Here is a 23527-nt window from a genome sequence, read left to right on the forward strand (position 1 = left end):
AAACAAGGAATCACGAGGCCACCATCTGCATCTACGGAAAGAGCAGATGGAGACAGAGCACAGCAGCTGATACACACTCAAAAATAACTTTTGGGGCTACTGCGCAAAATCTAGAGGCACACAGTGAGCAGGGATCAAAACAGGAACATGGTTATTTTCCTGTTATTAAATATATTTAAAATGTTAATATTTTACTAAGTTACTAGCATTCTTCCTGACAGTTTTACATGACTCTCCACAGTGCATCTCAGAAACATATTCATTATGGCACTTAATGATAATGTAGAAAAGCATCATTGATTTTTTAATTACGGTACATATCACGATGCCCAGTACCTCTTTGCTACACTTATCACAAATAAGACCTATTAATCATGGTTACTCTCCTTCCCTAAGACAGTAAATTCAATGACTACAGGGACTGTCTAGTTTACACTCTTCCCAGGACCCAGCACCAGGCATGACAGAATACATTCAATAAATATTTGTTGGGTGAATGTTGAATGACTAGCACTCTTTTGAGTTATTGAAGGAACTAGAGTTTATGATTCCTGGATTAAGTGTGAATTCACATGGGGCAGAAACACAATATTCTTTAAAAAAAAAAAAAAAAGAAAAGCTTATACACCAATACTGAAATTGCTTCAGAAATAACTGGCTGCTGTCACAGGTTAGAAAATAATGCATCCTTATGCAGGAGAAGTTATTTTTATTCACAATCTCCTTTCCATCTATTCATGTCCTTTTATTGTACCCTAGCAGGATGTCACCTACACTTAGAACCATCACCCACAATTCAGAGCTTTATAGAACTCATATTTTAATAAATGTCAATTGTAATTGCTTCCTCAGATCCATTTTCTCCCTTTTTCTGTCAATCTGCTCCCAAAAGTGGTTAACACAATCTCCCCTAAACACTGTTTTCATCATATCTTTTCCCAACCTCAGAGCCTATAGTGAATCTCAGCTGCCAACTGTTTGAAATTTAAGTTCATTAAGAGTTTGACACATTAACAACCTCCATTAAGGGGTTCTAAAGCTCTTCCATTAATGGTCCTACCTCCTATCCCTCCAAACTAAACTTGTAGCTTATTCCCATTCATTCCTCAGATGGGCATGAAAATGCACAGAACCTGTGATACAGCTCAGCAGAGTTGATAGAAGATGTCTTCTCAATTACACCAATGAGGTCTCATTATTTTGTCAAGACATTCCAGAAGGAAGCCCAATGTACTTTTCAGAGTTTATATGAAAGATTTATCCCCAGTGACTCATGGGAAGAGACTCATCAATAGAAAACCATTACCAATTATAAATTAACTTTTAGGGATTACTTAGAGGCTTATATAAAATAATCTAATCTAAGACTATTCGATTCTGTTGAATCAGCCTTTGTGAAGGAAAACCTGAACTTCCTAAGAAAACCAATGTATATCTCACTATACTAAGTATTAGGAATATTAAATCCTTCATTGGTAGTAAATTTACCATTATCCTGACTACATAATCTGCCCTTCCAAATTTTCTGCAACTACTACTGACTGGGGAAAAAAAAATCAAAGGATTATATAACTGAAGAAAATCAGTACAACAGACTTTCATGAAAAACAAAATAAATTCCTATTTAATTACTCAATATACCACCTGTCAATTTTTAGATGCAAGCAAAAACAAATTGATCAAATACCAAAACAATCAAAATATGAAATATAACTGTAAGAGACAGATTTAATAATGACTGAAATGTGGGAACATGATCAGGATAATAACCGCAGTTCCTTAGCTACTGCATCCTTGTCCGTTTTAAAAAATCTCCTTCCTTAAACTTGGTGCATGCAACATTCGCACATGCTCCAACATGTTTGCAGCAGAGGATGAGAATATGCTAATTAGAGAAAAGTACAAACTTTTCTGTACTTTGTGTGATAATTAGTGAGAAGAAAACATTGAAAGATCAATGATGCTCTTCTACATTATCATAATAGCCTTTCAATAAGATCTTATAAGTCTTTCAGGGTTAAATTCTGTTTATAATTACCTGCAGTCAATGGGAGGGAACAGCAAATGAATGATTAAACACAGAAGACTAACAAACAATTGCAGTGGTGCTTAAATTTCTGCGCACCTTTTGATAGTTACAATTGATTACAGGTGTGTGGAGATGGTCTGGGAATTCACAGCATTTAAAGTAAAATAAAGGATCTAGGAATGACAACCTCCAGCTCTAGGAAAATGCTTAATTTCATTAACAATGCCTTTGAAGCAGAGGTATGGTAAGAGCCAAGGTTAGGAGTCAGACAGAAAATGGCTTATTCTGAGTCTGTTTCTCCTTTCCTAAAGTGAGGTAGTATGACTGATTTTAAAGGATTTCATAGCGATGCCAGGGGATAATGCACGTAAAGTGCCTGGCACACAATAAAAGTCCAACCATGTTAAGTCCCATGCCATCTCCATGTGCTGCTCCAACATCAGCCTGCTGGAAACAGAAGAAAACTGCAAGACTCCTGAGCACATGTGCCAAAATGACATCGCCCCTTTTCTTGATTTTAGTTTGTCTACTGCCTAACCCATAATCATTGGGTGGAGGAAGGAGGTTGAAGAAAAATTGTTTGGATTTCAAAGTACTGAATCACTTCCTTCCTCCTCATTTTTAGAAAGCTGTGAAAGAGGTCACCGTAAACAGAATATTCATGCAAAATTTAAAATACTGTCACTGAAAATCAAAGATTTAACATCATAAAGAATATGCTGCCTAAATATGGAGATGGGAGGAATGACCTGGCATGCTAAGGATGAATGTTTATAAAAATTCATAGGTCTAATTTTTATCATGACATTCCTACACACATAAAGGCATTTTTGAGAACAATTAATACATATCATATTCCCAATACACTTCATTAGTTTCCAAAATTCCTAAGGCCTCCTTGGGGTCTAAGGGGAACATGTAGATCCAGGGGGAACACGCAATTTTGCTTTCGAGAATGTTATCTGGATAACATTTGACAAGTCACTTCTTTCTCTCCAAGACACTCTTAAAACTAACCATTCCGAACCCAGAGTGGCTGGCCACTTGAGCCCACAAAAATAATGCTGACCCCAGCTCTTTCCAGTGCTTGGTTTTATTATCCAAGATATCCATTTGATTTCACTTTACTGCTTATTTCTCACTTATTGTAGGCTTGCTGTGAGGACAAATTAATAGAGGAGCTTAACCTTATTTTCCACCTGCCACCCTCCAACTTGAAGAGTGTAAGTTCCACCCTGGGGAATAAGGGACAATGTCCACTCAAGACAGGATTCTGGCGACCAAGATCTGTCCTGTATCTTTCAAAGTGTGAGAAGGAGAAAGTTCAAGGGGAAACCTTTCTACTAAGACAGACTGGGATTCAGCAACAAATTCTTTCTCAAGCACCTACTATGTACCAGATCCAATTTTGTTTGATCTTTAAAATTCATACAAAACTACAACTGTGTATTAAGGCCAAAGCAGTGAAATAGTAAAGCATCCACTGAACTTTGTTTAACTAGGGATTTAAAGGCCACCATAAAGGCAGAATGGGTGCAGTGGCCAGACGTAAGCAAATGGACAGGTCATTTCCCCCTAACTTGGCGAATCTCAACTGCTATTGTGCATAAAAATTATTACTTGAATATACAAAACCATGTTTGAAGTACTTTATGGATAAGTTCAGAGGTTCCCAAAGGTTTATCATCTGTAGTGTTTTAACCATTAAAACATAAAGCCCACAGGAGCCTCAACCCCCTTTGATACAGGTAAGATGCCTAGTGTAGCACCTGGCACAAAGACAAGACTGTCTGTTGTCTGATTCTACAGAAAAATTTCATGAGAAGAGTTCAAAGCTGTTGAAGAGCTTGTCAGCTCTAGTATTTTTATTTTTGTAGGGAATAATTATGTGAACATACCCCCTGCAATTGTCCACTTAAAATAGGCCAACATTCCTGTATTGGAGGATAACAAAGTCAGACACTGTTGAAGCATATTTTACATTCTTGCCAGGTCAGTTTTAGCCTTGTGTAAAGCAATGTTCTGCTACTTCACCCAATCCTATGAGAAAAAGTTTTTTAAAAGTTGATTTTATAATAGATAAGCCTTTAGAAATATAAAGTAATCTTCAGGTCTAAAAGGAGAGCTTGTAAAAATAAAGTTCATTCAACTTAAAAGTCTAAACTGAAATGAAATGAATTGGGCTGGAAAAAATAAAACTGAATATAGAATTTTGCCTTTAAAAAAAGTTCAAGTGGAAAATTACTCTAGAAATCTTATTTCAGGTATACAATACCTTAACTAAAAACCATAGCCAGCTCAGCTGAACAATCTGAGGAAAGACACTGGTCACATCTAAATGACACACTTTACGTGAGGAAGCACATTTTCCATGCCTTTAAGGCGATAATTATAAACATTTGAGATATTCACATTTCTTAGACCACCACCATGACTTTCTACCTTCACTTTGGCTTTCCTGAAAACTTTTGTCTGCTTAGCAGTTAGGGTAGTCTTTGTCATTTTTCCCTTGAAAATCAGGATAAATTTTAAATGTTTACATTTAATAAATTAAAACTTTTAATGCAAAAGATAAAATACAGTATAACTGTGCTATGAGAGTGGTCTTTAAGAACATACATGTGAAACCACTGGCACTCTTGAGCTTAAACACTTCAAATGGCTATCCACCCAATATAGGATGAAATCCAGCTTTACCATAGCCTTTACCCTTCAGCATGGTTGGGTCTCAGCCTAGCTCTGCACCTGATCTTGCACCATTCTCGCTCTACGTCGGTCTTCTCACAGGTCCTGTAAGTTGCCAAACTCCTTCCTCTCTCAGGGTTTTGGCATTTGTGCTCTCTTTGCCTGAGCATTCTTTTTCCAACTGGGTTTACAATATCCCTCCTTCAAGTCTCAGGCAGAGGCGTCCATTCCTCAGAGAAGCCTTTCCTGTCCCAATCTACAGTACCATACTGCTTAATCCCTCTCATCGCATTCTTTCCTTTTCTTCTATAAACATAATTTGTACTTAGATGGTTTGTTTATTGGTCTAGTGTCAATTTTGTCCACTAGATTCTATGTCCATGAGAAAGAAATGCCCATGTTCACCATCTTTGAAGTCAAGGACCTGCCTAAAGACAATAAACATCAGTTAAATAAATGAATCCATGGATCACCACTATGTTCAAATACTATCTGAAATATAGGATATAGCCTCTCCTTTCATATTTCATTTGTTCAACAATTATTTATATTTGGACTCAGAAAATTGGAAAGGTGGGGGATCCAAGATGGCTTCAGGGTAGCTGGAAGCTCTGTCCACTTGCTCCCAGACAGGGAATGGTCTTGCAGCTAAACCACTGAGCAATCAACTCAAAATTCCAGCTGAAAGTGAGATACAGCATGTGTGAGTGTATGTGCGGACAAGTGTACGGATCACATGCGTGAGTGGGCAAGAGGCTGCCTGCCTGCAGGGCACTCGGAAGTGGGCGGTCTGGGCCCTCCTAGTACAGCAGCTATCCAACCCAGCACCTCTGGCTGTGCACATAGGCGGCAGGAGCCATTTTGAGGATTTTAAAATATCCTCCTTGGGAAGAAGCCTCCAGAGTGCTGGCACCACAGCACTCAGACGTGTCTCTGTGCTCTCTGCCCTGGCAGGGCCATGCAACCCATTGTGGCCAGAAGCTAGGATCCAGAGACTACAGTACTTACTAGAGAAGGGGCTGTCACCTCCCTGACCCCACACACCACAGGAACTGCAAACGGGACACAATGTGATAAAGGAGGCTGCAGTTTGGCTTAGCAGCTGCAAGCTCTGGGGGCGTTGAGGGATGGTTGAGGCAGTGAGAGATGGTTGGGCAGTGTTGGCTGCAGAAACAACATGGCAGGAGCAGGCCCACCAGAGGCTAAGCATCACTGGAGGGAGCAGCAAACACAGTCCTCCACTGCCCAGTGTTACAGCATCGCTGCGGACTCCTCACTGCGCATCCGGGAGAGATCCAGAGAGAAATTTTATCTAAAACTATTGGAGGCTCATGCAGACTCTGGCCAGCCCTGACCAAGAAAAAAAAGTTTTCTGGGCTTTTTGGGGACGGGGAGCATGTGGAGAACAGTCTCCCCAGGGCTCTGTGCTGCAGTGAGGGAACGACACAGAAACTATTTTAAAAAAGAGCTTAGGCGAGAGGAGAGACTCGGCAGAAACCCTGTACTCACACACACAAGGATAGCCAGGAGCTGAATGCCTGAGATTTGCTGCAGCCAGGCAGTTCCCTTCACAGGAAGGACCTGCGGGATGACAGGCTCAGGAGTCCCCTGCTGGGTGCATATCCCCACTGGAAAGATAGAAGCTCTGTAAGAGTCCCTTCTACCAGACACAACAAGCTGCACTGTTCCTTAGGCCCTGATCCACTGAAACCAGCAGAGCAAAGAGATTAGAGACAGGTGAAACAACCCACGTTCAGGGCCCCTCCCAGCCTCTCTACCTAGACAGAGCTGCTGTCTGCACCAAGGAGGAAAGAGCTGACCCTTTTATACAGATTGGCTCCTCACAGGAAATGGACAGTTAATTCACCAGAAACCGTACATTATTGGAAAGAATGTGGGACAGACCAGGTCCTGTGGTGAGGGGGTGGGGAAAAACTCACACCATCTTCCCTAAAAAATGAACAGCATCTCCTGGGGGTTTCCCCGGTTTCCTACCCTCCCAATTGCACCAAAGGTCCCCTCTGGAGACAAGTGGAGATGGTACTGGTAGTCGTCTTGGGTCATTAAATGAACCACTCCTGGGTCCTGGGCAGAGGGACAGCCAGCAGGGCAGAACAGTGGGGACCAGCCAAATCTGAAGAAGACAGTCACACACTATGGATCACCTGTAGTCTCGAACAGGCTGCCTAAGGCCAGTCCAGGACACCATCTGACATCACCAGAGGCGGACCCGGAGAGAGCAGGCAGTGGTAAACACTGGATCCTACAGAGACGAATTCCACCATGGTCTTCGTTATTTGTGTTATTTTCTCTCCTGCATAGCTCTTTAATGTTCACTTATTTTCCTTCAAGTTTGTGCTTATTTCATTTGTTTGTTTATTTTAGTTTATTTCAAATCTCATGTTTTGCTCCTCCATTCTCTTACTCCATTTTGCCTTCCCACTTCCTCTTCTTATTTTCTTTTTCATTTTTTCCCCCTCTGGCTATGTCTTGTTTCTGTTCCACACTCTTACTATTTCTGCCTACTCCAGCCTCTCAAACCCCTTATTCTTGTCATTAGTCATCTCACATTCTTTTTCCAGTTCTTAAAATACACTTATTCTCTTTCCAAGTTTATCAAGCTTCACTCATTGGTTGTTGATATAGTGGTTATTGTTGCATTTCTCCAATTTTATTCCTAGATCAGAAAACTTCCCTAACTTCATGAGACAAAAAGTCATGCAAGTTAAGAAAGCACAGAGGGTCCCAAACAAGAACCCAAAGAGGTCTACTCCAAGACACATCATAATGAAAATGGCAAAATTTAAAGACAAAGAGAAAATATCAAAGGCAGCAAGGGAGAAACAGCTAGTAACATAAAAGGGAGGTCCAATAGGGGTATCAGCTAATTTCTCAATAGAAACACTGCAAGTTAGAAGCAAATGGTAAGAAGTATTCCAAGTAAAGAAAAGCAAAAGCCTGCAAACAAGACTACTCTACCCAGCAAGGCTCTCATTTAAAACAAAAGGCAAAATAAAGAGTTTCTCAGACAAAAAAAGAAAGGCTAAAAGAAAACAATTCCACCAAACCAGCATTGCAAGACATGCTAAAGGACCTCTTTAAGAAGATGAAGAAAAAGGGAGAGACAAACACAGGTACAAAGGGAAAAAATGGCAATGAATAAGTACCTATCAATAATAACCACAAAGGTAAATGGATTAAATGCTCCAATAAAAAGACACAGAGTAGCTGAATGGATAAGAAAATAGGACCCACATATATGCCGTCTATAAAAGACCCACCTCAGAACAAAAGATCTATAGACTGAAAGTGAATGGATGGAAGAAAATATGTCAAGCAAACGGACATGAATAAAAAAGCTAGGATAGCAATACTTGTATCAAACAAAATAGACTTCAAAACAAAGGCCTTAAAGAGAGACAAAGAAGATCACTACATAATACTTAGAAGTCGATCAAGAAGATATAACCCTTGTAAATATATATATACACACCCAACATAGAAGCATCTAAACATTAATGAAAATCTTGAAGGACTTCAAGAAAGATATTGATAGCAACACACTCATCACAAGGGATTTTAACACCCCATTGTCAACAACAGACAGATCTTCCAAGCAAGGAATCAACAAGTATGTTATGGTATTAGCAACACTTAGACTAAACAGACTTAACTGATATATACAGTACCTTCCACAAAAAGAAGCAAAATATACATTCTTTTCAAGTACACATGGACATTTTCCAAGATAGACCACATGGCAGGGCAATAAACAAGCCTCAAAAAATTCAAGAAAATTGAGGTATCAGTCATCTTCTCAGATCATAATGCCTGAAACTAGAAACCAACATCAAGGAAAAAACTCAAAAATATTCAAATACAGGGAAACTGAATAATAGACTATTAAATGATAAATGAGTAAACAATGAGATCAACGAAGAAATCAAAACGTATCTGGAAACAAATAAACACAAAATAGCCCCAAACCTATGGCACACAGCGAAGGCAGTTGTGAGAGGGAAGTTCAGAGCAATACAGGCCTACCTAAAGAAAACAGAAAAATCTCAAATGAACAGCCTAACCCTACATCTACAAGAACTACAAGAACAACAACAAACAAAGCCCAGAGTGAGTAGAAGGAAGGAAATAATCAAGATCAGAGCAGAATTAAATGACATAAAGAATAAAAAAAACAATTCAAAGGATCACTAAATCCAGGAGCTGGTTCTCTGAAAAGATAAACAAAACTGACAAGCCTTTAAGCAGACTCATCAAGAAAAAAAGGGAGAGGACCCAAATAAATAATATCAGAAATGGAGAGGAGACATCACAACTGATACCACAGAAATACAAAGGATTGTAAGAAATTACTATGAACAATTATATGCCAAGAAATTTGAAAACCTGGGCAAAATGGACAAATTTCTAGACAAATACAATCTTCCAAAACTGAATCAAGAACAAGCTGAAAGCCTGAATAGACTAATAACAACTAGTGAAATTGAAGCAGTAATCAAAAAATTCCTGGCACACGAAAGCCTTATCCACTTTCACCACTTTTATTCAACATAGTATTGGAAATTATAGCCACAGCAATCATACAAGAAATAAATGGCATGCAGATTTCAAAGGAGGAAGTAAAACTGTTATTATTTGCAAATGACATGATAGTGTACATAGAACATCCTAGTCTCCACCAAACAACTTCTGGACAGAAGTGAATTTGGCACAGGTGAATTTTATCAAACATTTAAAGAAGGACTAACTCCTTCTCAAACTGTTCCAAAAAATTAATAAGAAGGAAGAAAACTCTTTTTATGAGGCCAGTATTATCCTAATTCCAAAACCAGTAAATACACAACAAAGAAAGAAAACTCCAGGCCAAAATCACTGATGAACACAGATGCTAAAATCCTCAACAAAATACTGGCAAACCGCATCCAGCAATACACTGAAAAGATCATACACCATGATTAAGTGGGATTCATCCCAGGGATGCAAGGATGGTACAATATTCACAAATCAATAAACATAATACATGACATAAACAAAATAAAAGACAAAAATCACATCTACCAATAGATGCTGAAAGAGCATCTGCTAAAGCCCAGCATCCATTTATGATAAAAATATTCAGCAAAGTGGAAATAGGAGGAGCATACCTCAACAAAAAATGGGCTATATATGAGAAACCTACAGTCAACATCTTACTCAATGGGCAAAAACTAAAAGTTTTCCCCATAAGATCAGAAACAGGACAAGGATATCCACCTTTCTCCACTTCTATTCAACATAGTATTGGAAATTTCAACCACAGCAATCAGACAAAAAAAGAAATTAAAGGTATTCAAACTGGAAAGGAGGAAGTAAAACTGTCACTATTTTCAGATGTCATGATAGTGTACATAGAAAACCCTATAGTCTCCACTTAAAAGCTACTTCATCTAACAAGAGAATTTGGCAAAATACAGGATACAAAGTCAATATTCAGAATTCAAAGCCATTTTTGTACACCAACAATGAAATATCAGAAAGAGAAACTAGAGGGGAAAATCCAATATGCTATAGCAACAAGAAACATAAAGTACCTAGGAATAAACTTAATTAAGGAGGTAAAAGACCTGTACTCAGAAAACTACACAACACTGAAGAAAGAAATTGAGGAAGATACAAATAAATGGAAGCATATTATCATGTTCATGGATTAGAAGAATTAACATCATTAAAATATGCATACTACCCAAAGCAATCTATGTATTCGATGTAATCCCTATTAAAGTACCAATGACATACTTCACAGATAGGAAAAATATTTCAAATATTTATATGGAACCAAAAAGACCCCAAATAGCCTCAGCAGTCTTGACGAAGAAGAACAAAGTAGGACGGATCACAATACCCGATATCAAGCTATACTAAGAGGCCACTGTAATCAAAACAGTCTGGTACTGTAATAAGAAGAGAGACACAGACCAACGGAACAGAACAGAGAGCCCAGAAATAAACCCACGTCTCTATGGTCAATTAACATTTGACAAAGGAGGCAGGAGCATAGAATGGCATAAAAACTGCCTCTTCAATAAATGTGTTAGGAGACCTGGACAAATACATGTTAAAAAAAAAAAAGAAACTAGACCACCAGCTTACATCATAAACCAGAATAAACTCAAGATGGAAAAAGACTGAAATTTAAGAAGTGACATCATAATAGTCCTAGAGGAAAATACTGGCAATAAAATTTCAGATATCCCACACAGCAATATTTTTGCCAGTATATCTCTTAGGTAAGGGAAATAAAGGGAAAAATAAACAAATAGGACTATATCAAGTTAAAAAGCTTCTGTGGGCTAAAGAAACCATCATCAAAATGAAAAGTGAACCAACCATATGGTAAAACATATTGGACAATGATACCTCAGACAAAGGCTTCATCTCCAATATATATAAAGAACTCACACAATTACACACCAGGAAGACAAAAAGTCCAATTAAAAAATGGGCAAAGGCCTTTAACAGCTACTTTTCCAAGGGGGACATACAGATGGCCCACAGACATATGAAAGAATGCTCAACATCACTAGCCATCAAGAGATGCAAATGAGATACGACCTCACACCATTCAGAGTGGCCATCATTAATAAATCAACAAACTAGTGCTGGCGAGGCTATGGAGAAAATGGAACCCTAGTGCACTGTTGGTGGGAATGCAGACTGGTGCAGCCACTGTGAAAAACAGTATGGAATTTCCTCAAAAAACTAAAAATGGAACTGCTTTTAGACCCAGTGATTCCACTGTTTATATTATATCCTAAGGATCCTGAAACACCAATTCAAAAGAACCCATGCACTCCTTGGCTCATAGCAGCGTTACTTACAATAGCTAAGTTTTGGAAATAGTTTAAGTGCCCATCAGCAAATGAGTGGATCAAAGAGCTGTGGTAAATTTACACAATGGAATACTATGCAGCAGAAAGAACTTCTACTCTTCACAACAGCATGGATGAAAGTGGAGAATATTATGCTACGTGAAATAAGCAAGGCAGTGAAAGACAAATACTATATGATCTCATCTATAAGAGGAACCTAATGAACAAAACAAACCAGAAGCACAGTAAAAGGAACTGACTGACAGTGACCAGAGGGGAGGATAGAAGGGTATAAGGGTGGAAAGACGTGGAAGGGAGTAGTATGAGTGACCCACGGACATGGACAACAAGGTAGGGATTGACTGTGGGAGTGGGTGTTGGGCTCAGTAGAGGACAGCAAAGGGGGAAAAAATTGGGGCAACAGTAAGAGAATAAAATATTTAATAAAAAATGAAGCTTCCTGTCAAGATGGAGGTGCAGGTAGATATGCCTCACTTTCTTGCATAATCAAAGAAGGATAACATCCAATTTAAAAACAAAAAACAACCCAAACTGCCAGAAAATCTAACTGTATGGAAGTCCAACAACCTAGGAGATAAAGAAGAAACATTCATCCAGACTGGTAGGATGGGCGAGACAGGCAGCTGGGGCAGAGAGGATATGCAGCAAGACAGCAGCTGGTGGACCGGGCAGTCCCACATTCACATGCGGATAAACTGAGAGGAACAATTGGGGAAAGAGACAGACCTTGCAACCCAGGGTTCCAGCACTGGGAAATAAAGCCTCAAAGCCTCTGACTATAAAAACCTGAGGGGGCTGCAGAGCAGGAGAAACTGCCAGTCTCACAGGAGAGTCCACTGGAGGGGCCCATGGAGTCCTAGAAAGTACACAAGCCCACCCACCCAGGAATCAGCATCAGGGCAGCACCTAGAAGGCCACAATTCATTTGTGGGAAGCAAGGGAAGTGACTGAAAGCCAGGCGAGAGCCAAGCAAGCGGCATTTTTCCCTCTCTGACAACTCCCCCACATACAGCACCACAATGTGTCAAACTGGGTTGACCCACTCTGGCAAATATGTAAGGTTCCACCCCTTACAATGTAACAGCTGCACCAAGACAAAGAAACATTGCCCAAATGAAAGAACAGGTCAAAACTCCAGAAAAAGATCTAAGTAATGAAGAGATAGCCAACCTATCAGATGCAGAGTTCAAAACACTGGTAATCAGGATGCTCGGATAAATGACCGAGTATGGCTACAAAATAAAGGAATAAGTGAAAGCTATACAAAGCGAAATTAAAAAAATATACATTCAGGAAACCAAGAGTAAAGGGAAGGAAACCAGGACTCAAATCAATGATTAGGAATAAAAGGAAGAAATAAGCACTCAACTGGAACAGAATGCAAAAACAAGAATTTATAAAAATGAGAGGCTTAGGAACTTCAGGGACAGTTTTAAATGTTCCAACATCCAAATCATAGGGGTGCCAGAAGGAGTAGAGGAAGAGCAAGAAATTGAAAACTTATTTGTAAATAATGAAAGAAAATTTCCACAATCTGGCAAAAGAAATAGGCATACAAGTCCAGGAAGCTCATAGAATCCCAAACAAGTTGGACATAAAGAGGAACCCACCAAGACACATCATAATTAAATTGCCAAAGATTAAAGATAAGGAATCTTAAAAGCAGCAAGAGAAAAGAAGAGTGTTACCTGCAAAGGAGTTCCCACAAGACTGTCAGCCAATTTCACAAAGGAAATCTTGCAGGCAAGAAGGGGCTGGAAAGAAGTATTTAAAGTCATGAAAATCAAGGACCGACATCCAAAATTACTCTATCCAGCAAAGCTATCATTTAGAATGGAAGGGCAGATAAAGAGTTTCCCAGATAATGAAAGTTAGAGGAGTTCATTATTACCAAGCCCTTATTATATGAAATGTTAAAGGGACTTATCGAAGAAAAAGAAGATGATGAAAACTGTGAACAGTAAAATGCGAACAAACTCACAACTATCAACAATGGAACCTAAAAAGACAAAAACAAACTAAGCAAACAACTAGAACAGGACCAGAATCACAGAAATGGAGATCACATGGACAGTTATCAGCAGGGTGAGGGAGAAAGGAGAATGGGGGGAGAAGGTACAGGGAATAAGAAGCATAGTTGGTAGGTACAAAATGGACAGGGGGAGATTTAAGAATATATAGGAAATGGAGAAGCCAAAGAACTTATATGTACAACCCAAGGACATGAACTAAGTGGGGAGGAATGCTAGAAGGAATAGGGGTACTGGGGGAGGGGGACAAAGGGGAGAGAAAAATGGGACTACTGTAATAGCATAACCAATAAAATACACTTAAAAAAATTGGAAAGGTAGATGAGTGCTCTTAATTCTTCTTTCCAAAACAATAATCAAAGACAAGAAAGGTAGACTTTTATAATACTGCTTTAGATCTTTGTTTCCTCTTTTTTTTTTCCCAGGAAAAGCATTTTCATTTTATTTAAAAATTATTAACAATTCAATAAGCCTTTGTAATGCTTTATTTTAAAATTATAATCCTCTTTTTTTTAAAACTGTTTTCCAACCTGAAGAAAATTTCGGGTGGGGGAGTTGGGGAATAGGGGAGCGGTGACAGGCTCCTCAGGGATGATGGAAAGCCCCAGCAGTGGCCTGAGTGGTAACGTAGGGAAGACTAGCCAGGCAGGCCCTCTTGGGCCAGTAGCCAGCTGGGCAAGAAGAATGCATGATGACATTTCTTGCCTGAAATTCACAGTTGACTGGTTTGTCAGACCCTCGTTTCCTCTTATAATGAAGACACACAATCAGCAACCTTGGCAAAGGAAATTCTCACAAGGTGGTTAAAATGTTATCAAAATGCCTCAAAGGAACACCTGGTGTTTTTAGATCAGAAGGAGCTAATTCTAAAAAGGAACTGTTAATTAAACTGACAGTTCCCCAAAATATGATAATCTTCAAAGTGTACAAAAATACATTCCTGGTTTCATCCCTTTTGTAACCCTGAATCTGTCCTGCACCCAGTGCGGATCAAATGGCACATCACTGAGGTGAGAAACCCTCATTTTTAGTTTGTTCTCATAATATCCTGACGATTTATTAATAAAAATCAGCATGAAAATGTTGCTCAAGTAAATTCAGTTGCTTATTGAAAGGTAGTGATCAACATCTTGCTTTCATGGCATTACAACCTTCATTTCTTAATCTATTTTTTTTAATTCACTAACAGTAAATGTTCATCAGAAATAAAGGAAATTTCTCAGAAGAATCAAAATTGATATTTCTTATATTTGACCTACTGCACAAAATACAATGCTACTTAAAAATCATCAGATATTTTTATTTTATAAAAATGATTTGCTTACAGAAACAATACAATATTTGACCAATTCTTTTTCCTTTCTCTAGACATGAAATAAAGGCATTATTTTAGCAGACAGAGATACAAACAATTTATGTTTTCATGAATTCAGCTCTGCTTAGCAAATTAATTCATCCATTAAATAAAACGAACAACATAAAAAGGTATGTTTTGGTCAATTAATTGCCTGCAATCATAAGAGAATTTTGAAATGCAAGGGGTTGTGTGTTCTACCAAGGTGAAACCAGAATATTATTCTTTTTGTCATTATTTAGCAGACATGTCATATGAGGAATAACCTCACAATACTCGGTAGTATACCAGAAGCCGCTTTCAGCATTATTCTATTTAATGCTTTTATCTTAAAGAGATTTCCTTGGTTCTATATAAAAATTCCAGCACTACACCATAAAGGTTTTTTTTTATTTAAAAAATAAGCATTTAAGCTCTGCTTTAAAAATGAATGCAATTTAACTATGTGGAGTATTTTGAAAGAGTCATAAAATATGTTAAAATGAGCATTTTCAGATTAATTTAACTTTAAGGAAAAATATTTCACCAACAATATTGTATCATAGTAATATATATTTGAATAATTAGAGTTCTTTCACTTATGTCAGTGGATATAGTTTTAAAAGTGGTATTTTCTTGACCATCATTACTTTATATCAGTGTTTCCCAAGTATAGGGCTACAGTGTTTCCCACAGGAACACAACTGGGGAGGTGCTACTGGCATACAAGGAGTAGAAGAGGCCAGGGCTGCTGCTAAGCATCCTACAATGAGCAAGACAGTGCCCCTCCCGACAACGGCAGTGAACCGCCATTCTCAAATGTCAATAGTGCAAACCTGCTTTAAAACAGCACTGTTAAAAACATTTTTTTAAGAAAATGAATTTTGAAACCAGTTACCATCAGATTTTAAAAACTATGGAAAACACTACGGAATTTCCTCAAAAAACTAAAGATGGAACTGTCTTTCAATCCAGTGATACCACTGCTGGGACTTTATCCTAAGAATCCTGAATCACCAATTCAAAAGAATCTGTGAACCTCACTGTTCATAGCAGTGTTATTTACAATAGCAAAGTGCTGGATACAGTCTAAGTGCCCATCAGTCAATGAGCGGATCACAAAACTGTGGTACATTTACACAGTGGGATACTATGCAGCAAAAAGAAAGAACTCCTACCCTTTGCAACAACATGGATGGGACTGGAGGGTATTATGCTAAGTGCAATAAGCCAGATGGTGAAAGACAAATACCTTATGATCTCACCTATAAGTGGAACCTAATCAACAAAACAAACAAATGAGCAAAATATAACCAGAGACTGGAAAGAAAGAACCAACTGACTGACCAGAGGGGAGGGGGGAGAGGAGCAACGGGGGAAAGAAGGTGAAGGGGCAAGCAAAAGAACATGAATAGAGGACTCATGGGCAAGGAATATGGGATGTGATGGACTGTGGGAATGCGGCGGGGACAGAGTAGGGGAGAGCAATGGGGAAAAGGGGATCAACTGAGTAACAATAAATAAAAAAGATTAAAAAAAGAAAAAAATCATTTCAGGCAAAGTCTGAAGATACTGAGTTACAGTCTAAGAAAAGTAAATATAAAGTCAAGATATATAATTTTCTAAATGGACACAATTTCAGCATAACAACAAACCTCTACTTATATTCACTTCAAACATTTTTTGTGTATGCCAGATACATACTAAGTACTCAACAAACACTTGAGGGAAGGACAGAATCTATCTTCTTACAACATATGCCAGAACATTTTATAAGAGAACTTGAAACCAAGATAATGGACTGAACTAGATTGTTTAGATGCCTTCTAAAGTCCTCCCATCCTCCTTAATACTAGCATGTTCCCAGGAAACCAGAGCAAGTTCCCAGTGTCCTCTGCAGCCAAGGCTGTCCACAACAGTTCTCACCAATGCACATTTGTGCACTGCTTAGAAGCTCCTGGTCCTTCATTTCCTCTCTTGTACCTTTTACCAGAGTTTGGGATATGGAGGTGGCATTGACTCAGCTTCAACCATGCAGATGAGGTAATTTCCTAAGGTGAGCAGTAAGACAGGAAAACCGAGGTTGCTGAATAACCACTTGTCATCGAGCTGCCTCTCAAGCGGAGATCACTCACCTCCAGAATGATATGTGTGAAATAAACTTCTTAATCAATCTATTATACTTTCGGTCTTTTTGTTGCAGCCACTAATATAAGGCAAATTTATAATTTGACATCCCCTATGAAACAAGTGCTATAAATGCATTCTACCTGAAGAAATGTTAACCTAGCTAATTCTTTTAAAAAAATGTCAATGCAAGTAATACTTGAAAATCTGGATTATATAGTCACTGATTTCTTAGAAGGAAAAATGGCCAAGTCTACAATACTGTAATTCTCAACTCTCTAAAAAGAAAAAAGGGATACAAGAAATCTAGAGCTAATTACTCAAATAATTCATTGTTGCAATGATACACCATTCACATAAACTCATGCTAATAATAGCAGGCTAGACCCTATAAAATGTAGCTGAAAACACAACTTTGACTCTTAAAATTTTATGATTATAGCACTTTCATTTTTTTGCTCTTTTCTCTCTTGACTAAGATACTGATAAAAAATACTAGTAGCAAGAAGGAAAAGGAAGTGAAGGCCAGAAGATTCTACAAACAGAACAATTAGCATTGAATAAATCATTACTGAATAAATTATATATTCAAATTTTAAATATTCAATTAAATTTAATTCAGAAGCCTTTGTGTTTGTCTTGGATTTCAGAAAATGTAGCTGCTTCCTCAGAGTACTTTCCTCTAGACTTCATCTGAACACATATATTATTTGTAGATTTATTCTTATTTTGTGCCAATGAGGGGGAATCACTGAAAAACAGTATTTCTTATGCAATTCAATTAAAATATTTCAATTAAACAGCTTCACATTTCAATCAATATTTCTCTTTTAAAATATAATCCCCCAATAAAAATTAAATATCTTGAATATTACATATGTTATAAATCCACAGAGTTGTTTTATTGGGAAATATTTTCACTTTAAATACACAAAAATAGTAAAAGTACCAAGACATATATTGTAGTTTCATAACACCCTCCTCCCAAAATCCCATTTATGGATTGTACTGAAAAGTGTATTGCCATTAATTCAATTATCTATGCAATTTTTAATGATAATTTGAAGATCAAAAGCATCAAGTTAGCATGATTTAAAAAGTAAAATAGCTTGGTATGGAAATATCTTTTTAAAGTTTCTAAAATTCTTAAGGATTTGAGTGCCTCATAAGGGAATCATTTCTAAGTTTTAATAAAGTTCAGGGTACAAATTAGGTATCTTTATATCTAAAAAAATCACAATTTATATATTAAGTTCAAAATCATTTACTATATGCAGAAAAATATTACTTTTGCCTTATTTTAAGAAAACAAAATGCACTAAATAGCAGCATACTTATTACTCATTAAGTAGATTTTGACTTTTAATTGAGGAATAAGTTTATCTGATAATATGAAATAAAAATATAAGTTTCCAATTCTCTCTGCTTCCCAATTTCTGTATGGGGCATTCACAAGTCACTAAATAATATTCTACTATTGAAGGAAAAGGCAACTAAGTAACATATCTGGACCCAAGTATTTCATTAGTTTCACTGGCTCCAATGAATAATTCCCCCAAGGGAATCACAGTGAGACTACGACAGCTATGACAGGTAATGTGATAATGACATTATTACCTACTCTTAACAATACAATCATCTACATACAGCAATCACAATTATCAACTTAAAAAATGACAATAATCTTTAAGAATCTCCAACACACCCAGTTTGTGCATACCACGTTTTGACCTAAGTCATAATCTCTTCAGGCTTCTTTTAGTTTGTTTGATTTTAATCTACAAACAGAGGAGACTGGTAGCACCCATTGGTTCTGCATGGCGGCAGTACCCTAGGAGTCATTTTGGACACAGGACATAGCATTTTTAATTTTCACAGTCATTGGCTCTAGGGGGCAGGGCTGGGGGTCTGCCACACATCGAGGAACAGTCCTGTGCCCCCAACAACTTTCAAACTTCCTTTTCATTCCTTTCATCTGAACCTTTAGTGTAACTATCTGAGCCTAGAGAGTAATTTCTTTTAACATATTTCAGTTTTAACAAACATTGAATTTTCAAGGGATCCAACCCTCATGTAAATATGCACTTTGGTTTGGAACTTTATCAAGAGTCATCCCCATTTCAGAAAAAATCACTTCACCCACCACAAATCTGCTCACTATATCTGAGTCAACAACATGGCACATCTGGATCAGAACTCTTTTGCAAAGATTATAATCATAGCAATGCTATGAATAGGTGCAAATAGCCACCTACTTTATCATGTCTTCCAGAAGAGTCATGACCGAGCTCTTTTATGTTGAATGTACAATGTTGTGGTATAAATTTCTTTCCTGTTACTTTATTTCACAATTAGGGCAATGTATTGGATATTTTTAACATAACCTACTTATACATGCAGGTATCCTTAAATTTCATTGCAGAATAGCAAGAATAATACAAAGTATTTTAATGAAATGAAACATTAGATCTAAAAGGGATACAAACCATTGACCTAAACATCATGTAGGGATCTTTGCATCTCAACATCCCCTCATTCTGTGAAAAAACTTTCAGTTTGGTAAGCCCTGAGCATTAGTGAAGACTTACCTCTACTTTCACACTTGAAAATATTGCAATTAAGTTAAAAAGAGAAATACATGTGGTTGCTGAAGTGATACATTAAAAGAGACTCCACTGAACTCTTAAACATTTGTGTGAGCAGTGGGAAATGCTATATGCCATAATGATGATGCCTTTTACAATTAATAGAGAGGGACAGAAAAATACCAAAGTAGAACAGGCGCCTTCACATCTATTTGGTCTCAAGAGGCTATTCTACTGACCTCACAGGTGACGGTCTCTCCTTGAACCGAGGGTCACACATTATAGTGATATAATGCCTTAGCATTTCTTCCATAAAGTTCATTCAAGAAAATATTCATTGGTAAACAATGCAAATGTTCCAAATGTGGAGTAGGATGAAAACCTCTCACAACCAAACTGCAGTTTACTTGGCAAATCTTGTTATTCAAAAAAGCAACACCTTCAACTGAATACTGGTTTAGTTATACTGGTATAACTATACTCCCATTTTTGTGAAGCAATCATTCTCTGTCATCAGACTGAGGAATAATCAATATCCCTATTATATTAATTTTCAGTTTGTGAAAATGTACCGAAGTCATGATTTCAGGAACTCCATCATCCCTTCCCCACACAAATGGATTCTCAGCACATTGACCTTCTCCCTTATTTCTGACCACCCACTATTATTACCTCTTTCCCCCACCATATCATTGGGGCAACAATTTTTTGACATTCCACAGACCTGCATGTGTTAAAATAAACTCCCTAAAACAAAGTATGAGGAAACACTCCCTAGTGAAAAAAGATATCCATACTGCATGTATAATAAATATATCCATCTTGGCCAAATGACTTAAGTTTGGCTCACAAGCCAAAATAAGTGAAAGACTGGGAACAACCAACTAGAAAATTCTGTATTAATAAAGTTTAACAACATTACTTTATTTAAAAAAAAACTGTATTGGGGTATTTAAGTAATATATTAGAAGATAATTCTTCACAAGTTTCAAAATAACTATAAAATCAGATGAAAAAGTAATAATTGAAGATATATAGACATGAAAATTTAATTTTTAACTCTTTTAAGTTTCTGAAAATAATAATTAATAATTTATATAGAAAGGAAAAAGCTTTGCTATCAGCAATATCTTTTTATGTGATTCTTTCCATTTTTCTTCACTGAGCATACATTCAAATTTTCTGAAAACTATGTCTTTAACCAAATAAACTCATGAAACATAAAATGATTTAGGAACCATAAGCCCTAATTCTCAAGTTTCCCAAATTAATCAATATTTGGGTTTATAATGATTATGGGTTGATGTCCGGGGTAAGGGACACAACGTGATGAAACATTTTAAAACTACACGACTGAAAAATTAAGAAAAAGAAGCTTTACCACTGATCCTCTGAAAAAAGAAACTGGCACAGCAATGGGACTCAGTCCTGGAAAACTCTTACCCGCAGGGCCTCGATGACGAGGTCTCTGGCCTCCAGCTCCCCTTCCATCACGCTGAGGAGCATCCGGAGCTCAGACTTACTGAGGGTGTCCACATCAAACTCTTTTTTCTGTAACACAAATTTTTAAAAAGCCATGAAAAAACTCTCTAGGAACAATTCACGTATTATGTCTGCAGCCCCTTTAGAAGTATCATGCTCTTTACTTTGCTACCCCTGCCCCCTGAACACACACACATACAGACACAAACATGGAGTCGGTATGCAATGTATTATCTTTATTCCAGTGGCTCAGTAAATCCAAGAAGCCCTGGGGCCCTGCTCAGCAGCAATCTTCCCTGACCTTGAAAAGGAGGAGTAAAACCACAGTGCCAACTTCGTAAATCTCTCCATTAGGCAGATCTCTTTTCCCAGCCTGCCTGGACATCTAGATTCAGAATCTCTTCAAATTGCGACACACATTGTAAAGTACCTAGAATGTGCATCAAAACAGGCTCAGAGTGTGTTGGGGAGAAGGCTGTTGCAAAGGTAGACAAGAAAGCACAGAATGTATTCCTAGAATGGCCCCAATGTAAAGGCTCCTGGAAGGCTGTTATAATCCAATAACATCAGGTCATGTTTTTAGAACACTGCAGTAGAGGCCACCAGCTGGCAACCTACAGCCAAACCTAGTTCACAGATATGTGTTAGTTGGACTACAAAGCATTTTTATTTTTTTATTCAGCCAGCATTAAAAAAACCTGAAGATGTCACCAAAAAATCCAGATCTCTGGCTTCTCTTCAAACTTCAGATGACTGGGTAACCCGAGACACACATTCCCATGGGGTAATATGTAAAGCCAAGCAGCAGCAGCCCCTTTGGAAGGAATATGCTCTTTACATTGAGGCTCATGCGCTCACACACAGCTGGTAATGTGCACTTTTGAGAGGCCTGGCCCACCACCCACACTTCGTTATCTGGGCCTATGGTAAGGTGAGTCTGGGACCCCAGCTACATGGTTATCAAATGCTTTCTGATATAACACCTCTGTAGCTTCCTGCTATTTCAAGGGCAGCTGAGGCTGGAATAAATGAGCCTCCCAGAGACCAGCTACACCACAAGGCTCTGGCTTCAGGCCCCTGGGGGCTGTAATCCTCACCCATTACTCTTCCAGCCCTGCTGTCTTCTCTGCATTCCTTCTCTAGGGACTGCATCCAGTACTACCATTTTAAATCCCACTGATCTATCCCTGATTCCCAATTCTTTTGTCTCAAACTCTGCCCACTATCCTCACAGCAAATTTTATGAGCAGGTCTTTGGACAGTCATATTCCAGGTGAAGCTGAGAGGATCAGTGTTCACAGCTTGGCCTGGAAGAGTTTTTCACAGCCTTGGCTCCCTCCATCGTACATGCTGTGCTGATCTCATCTGGGGAAAGAATCATTTGATGAACCCAGTCACCATCAGAGGGCAGGGAATACACATTCATCCCCAAATGTCTCAACCTCATAGCCAACCTCAGAAGCCATACTTTAGGACATTCCGTATTATCTCTTCACATTCGCGTAGCACCCAATGGTTTCTAAAGTATTCTCAAAAATTCAAATCTAATCCGGAGGATACCATCTTGTCTATGTTTCAGTTAAGAAAACCACAACTCAGAGAAGTGGGATTATGTGCCCAGACCACGCAACCAGGAAATAGCAGAATTACAACTAAGTGCTTGACTTGTCTACACACTTTATCAATGCAAACATTCTAAAGATGAAAAATAGTACCATTCTCCACCATAAACAAATCAACAAGTACTGGAAAGATTGTGGAGAAAAGGTAACCCTAGTGCACTGGTGGCGGGAATGCAGACTGGTGCAGCCACTGTGGAAAACAGTATGGAATTTCTTCAAAAAACTAAAAATAGAACTGCTTTTTGACCCACCAATTCCACTGCTAGGATTATACCCTAAGAATCCTGAAACACCAATTCAAAAGAACATATGCACCCAATGTTCATAGCAGCATTATTTACGATAGCCAAGTGCTGGAAGCAACCTAAGTGCCATCAGTAAACGAGTGGATCAAAAAGCTGCAGTACATTTACACAATGGAATACTATGCAGCAGAAAGGAACAAGGAGCTCCTACCCTTCGCGGCAGCATGGATGGATCTGGAGAACATTATGCAAGGTGAAATAAGCCAGGTGGTGAAAAACAAATACCGTATGATCTCACCTATAAGTGGAACCTCATCAACAAAGCAAGTGAGTGAGAAAAACAGAACCAGAGACATGGAAATAAAGAACAAACTGACAGTGACCAGAGGGAAGAGGGGAGGGGAATAACAGGGGAAAGAAGGGGAAGGATCATAAAGGAACATGTATAAAGGACTCAAGGACAAAGACAACAGGGGGGTGAACTGAATGTGGGAGTGGGGGT

The 23527-nt window shown here is 38.2% G+C and overlaps 1 protein-coding gene across 1 annotated transcript in view; it reads right to left on the bottom strand.

Annotated features, from left to right (window-relative positions):
- CTTNBP2 (cortactin binding protein 2) overlaps positions 1-23527 on the bottom strand; it is a 170286-nt gene that overhangs the window by 136712 nt on the left and 10047 nt on the right. The window contains exon 2 of the mRNA XM_054564250.1: positions 21120-21227. Coding sequence (XP_054420225.1) covers positions 21120-21227 — 108 coding nt within the window. The remainder of the gene's footprint in view (positions 1-21119; positions 21228-23527) is intronic.

This window comes from Pteronotus mesoamericanus, unplaced genomic scaffold (genome assembly GCF_021234165.1).
Source record: "Pteronotus mesoamericanus isolate MK-2021 breed Mesoamerican mustached bat unplaced genomic scaffold, CSHL_Meso_final scaffold_85, whole genome shotgun sequence".
Lineage (NCBI taxonomy): Eukaryota > Metazoa > Chordata > Mammalia > Chiroptera > Mormoopidae > Pteronotus > Pteronotus mesoamericanus.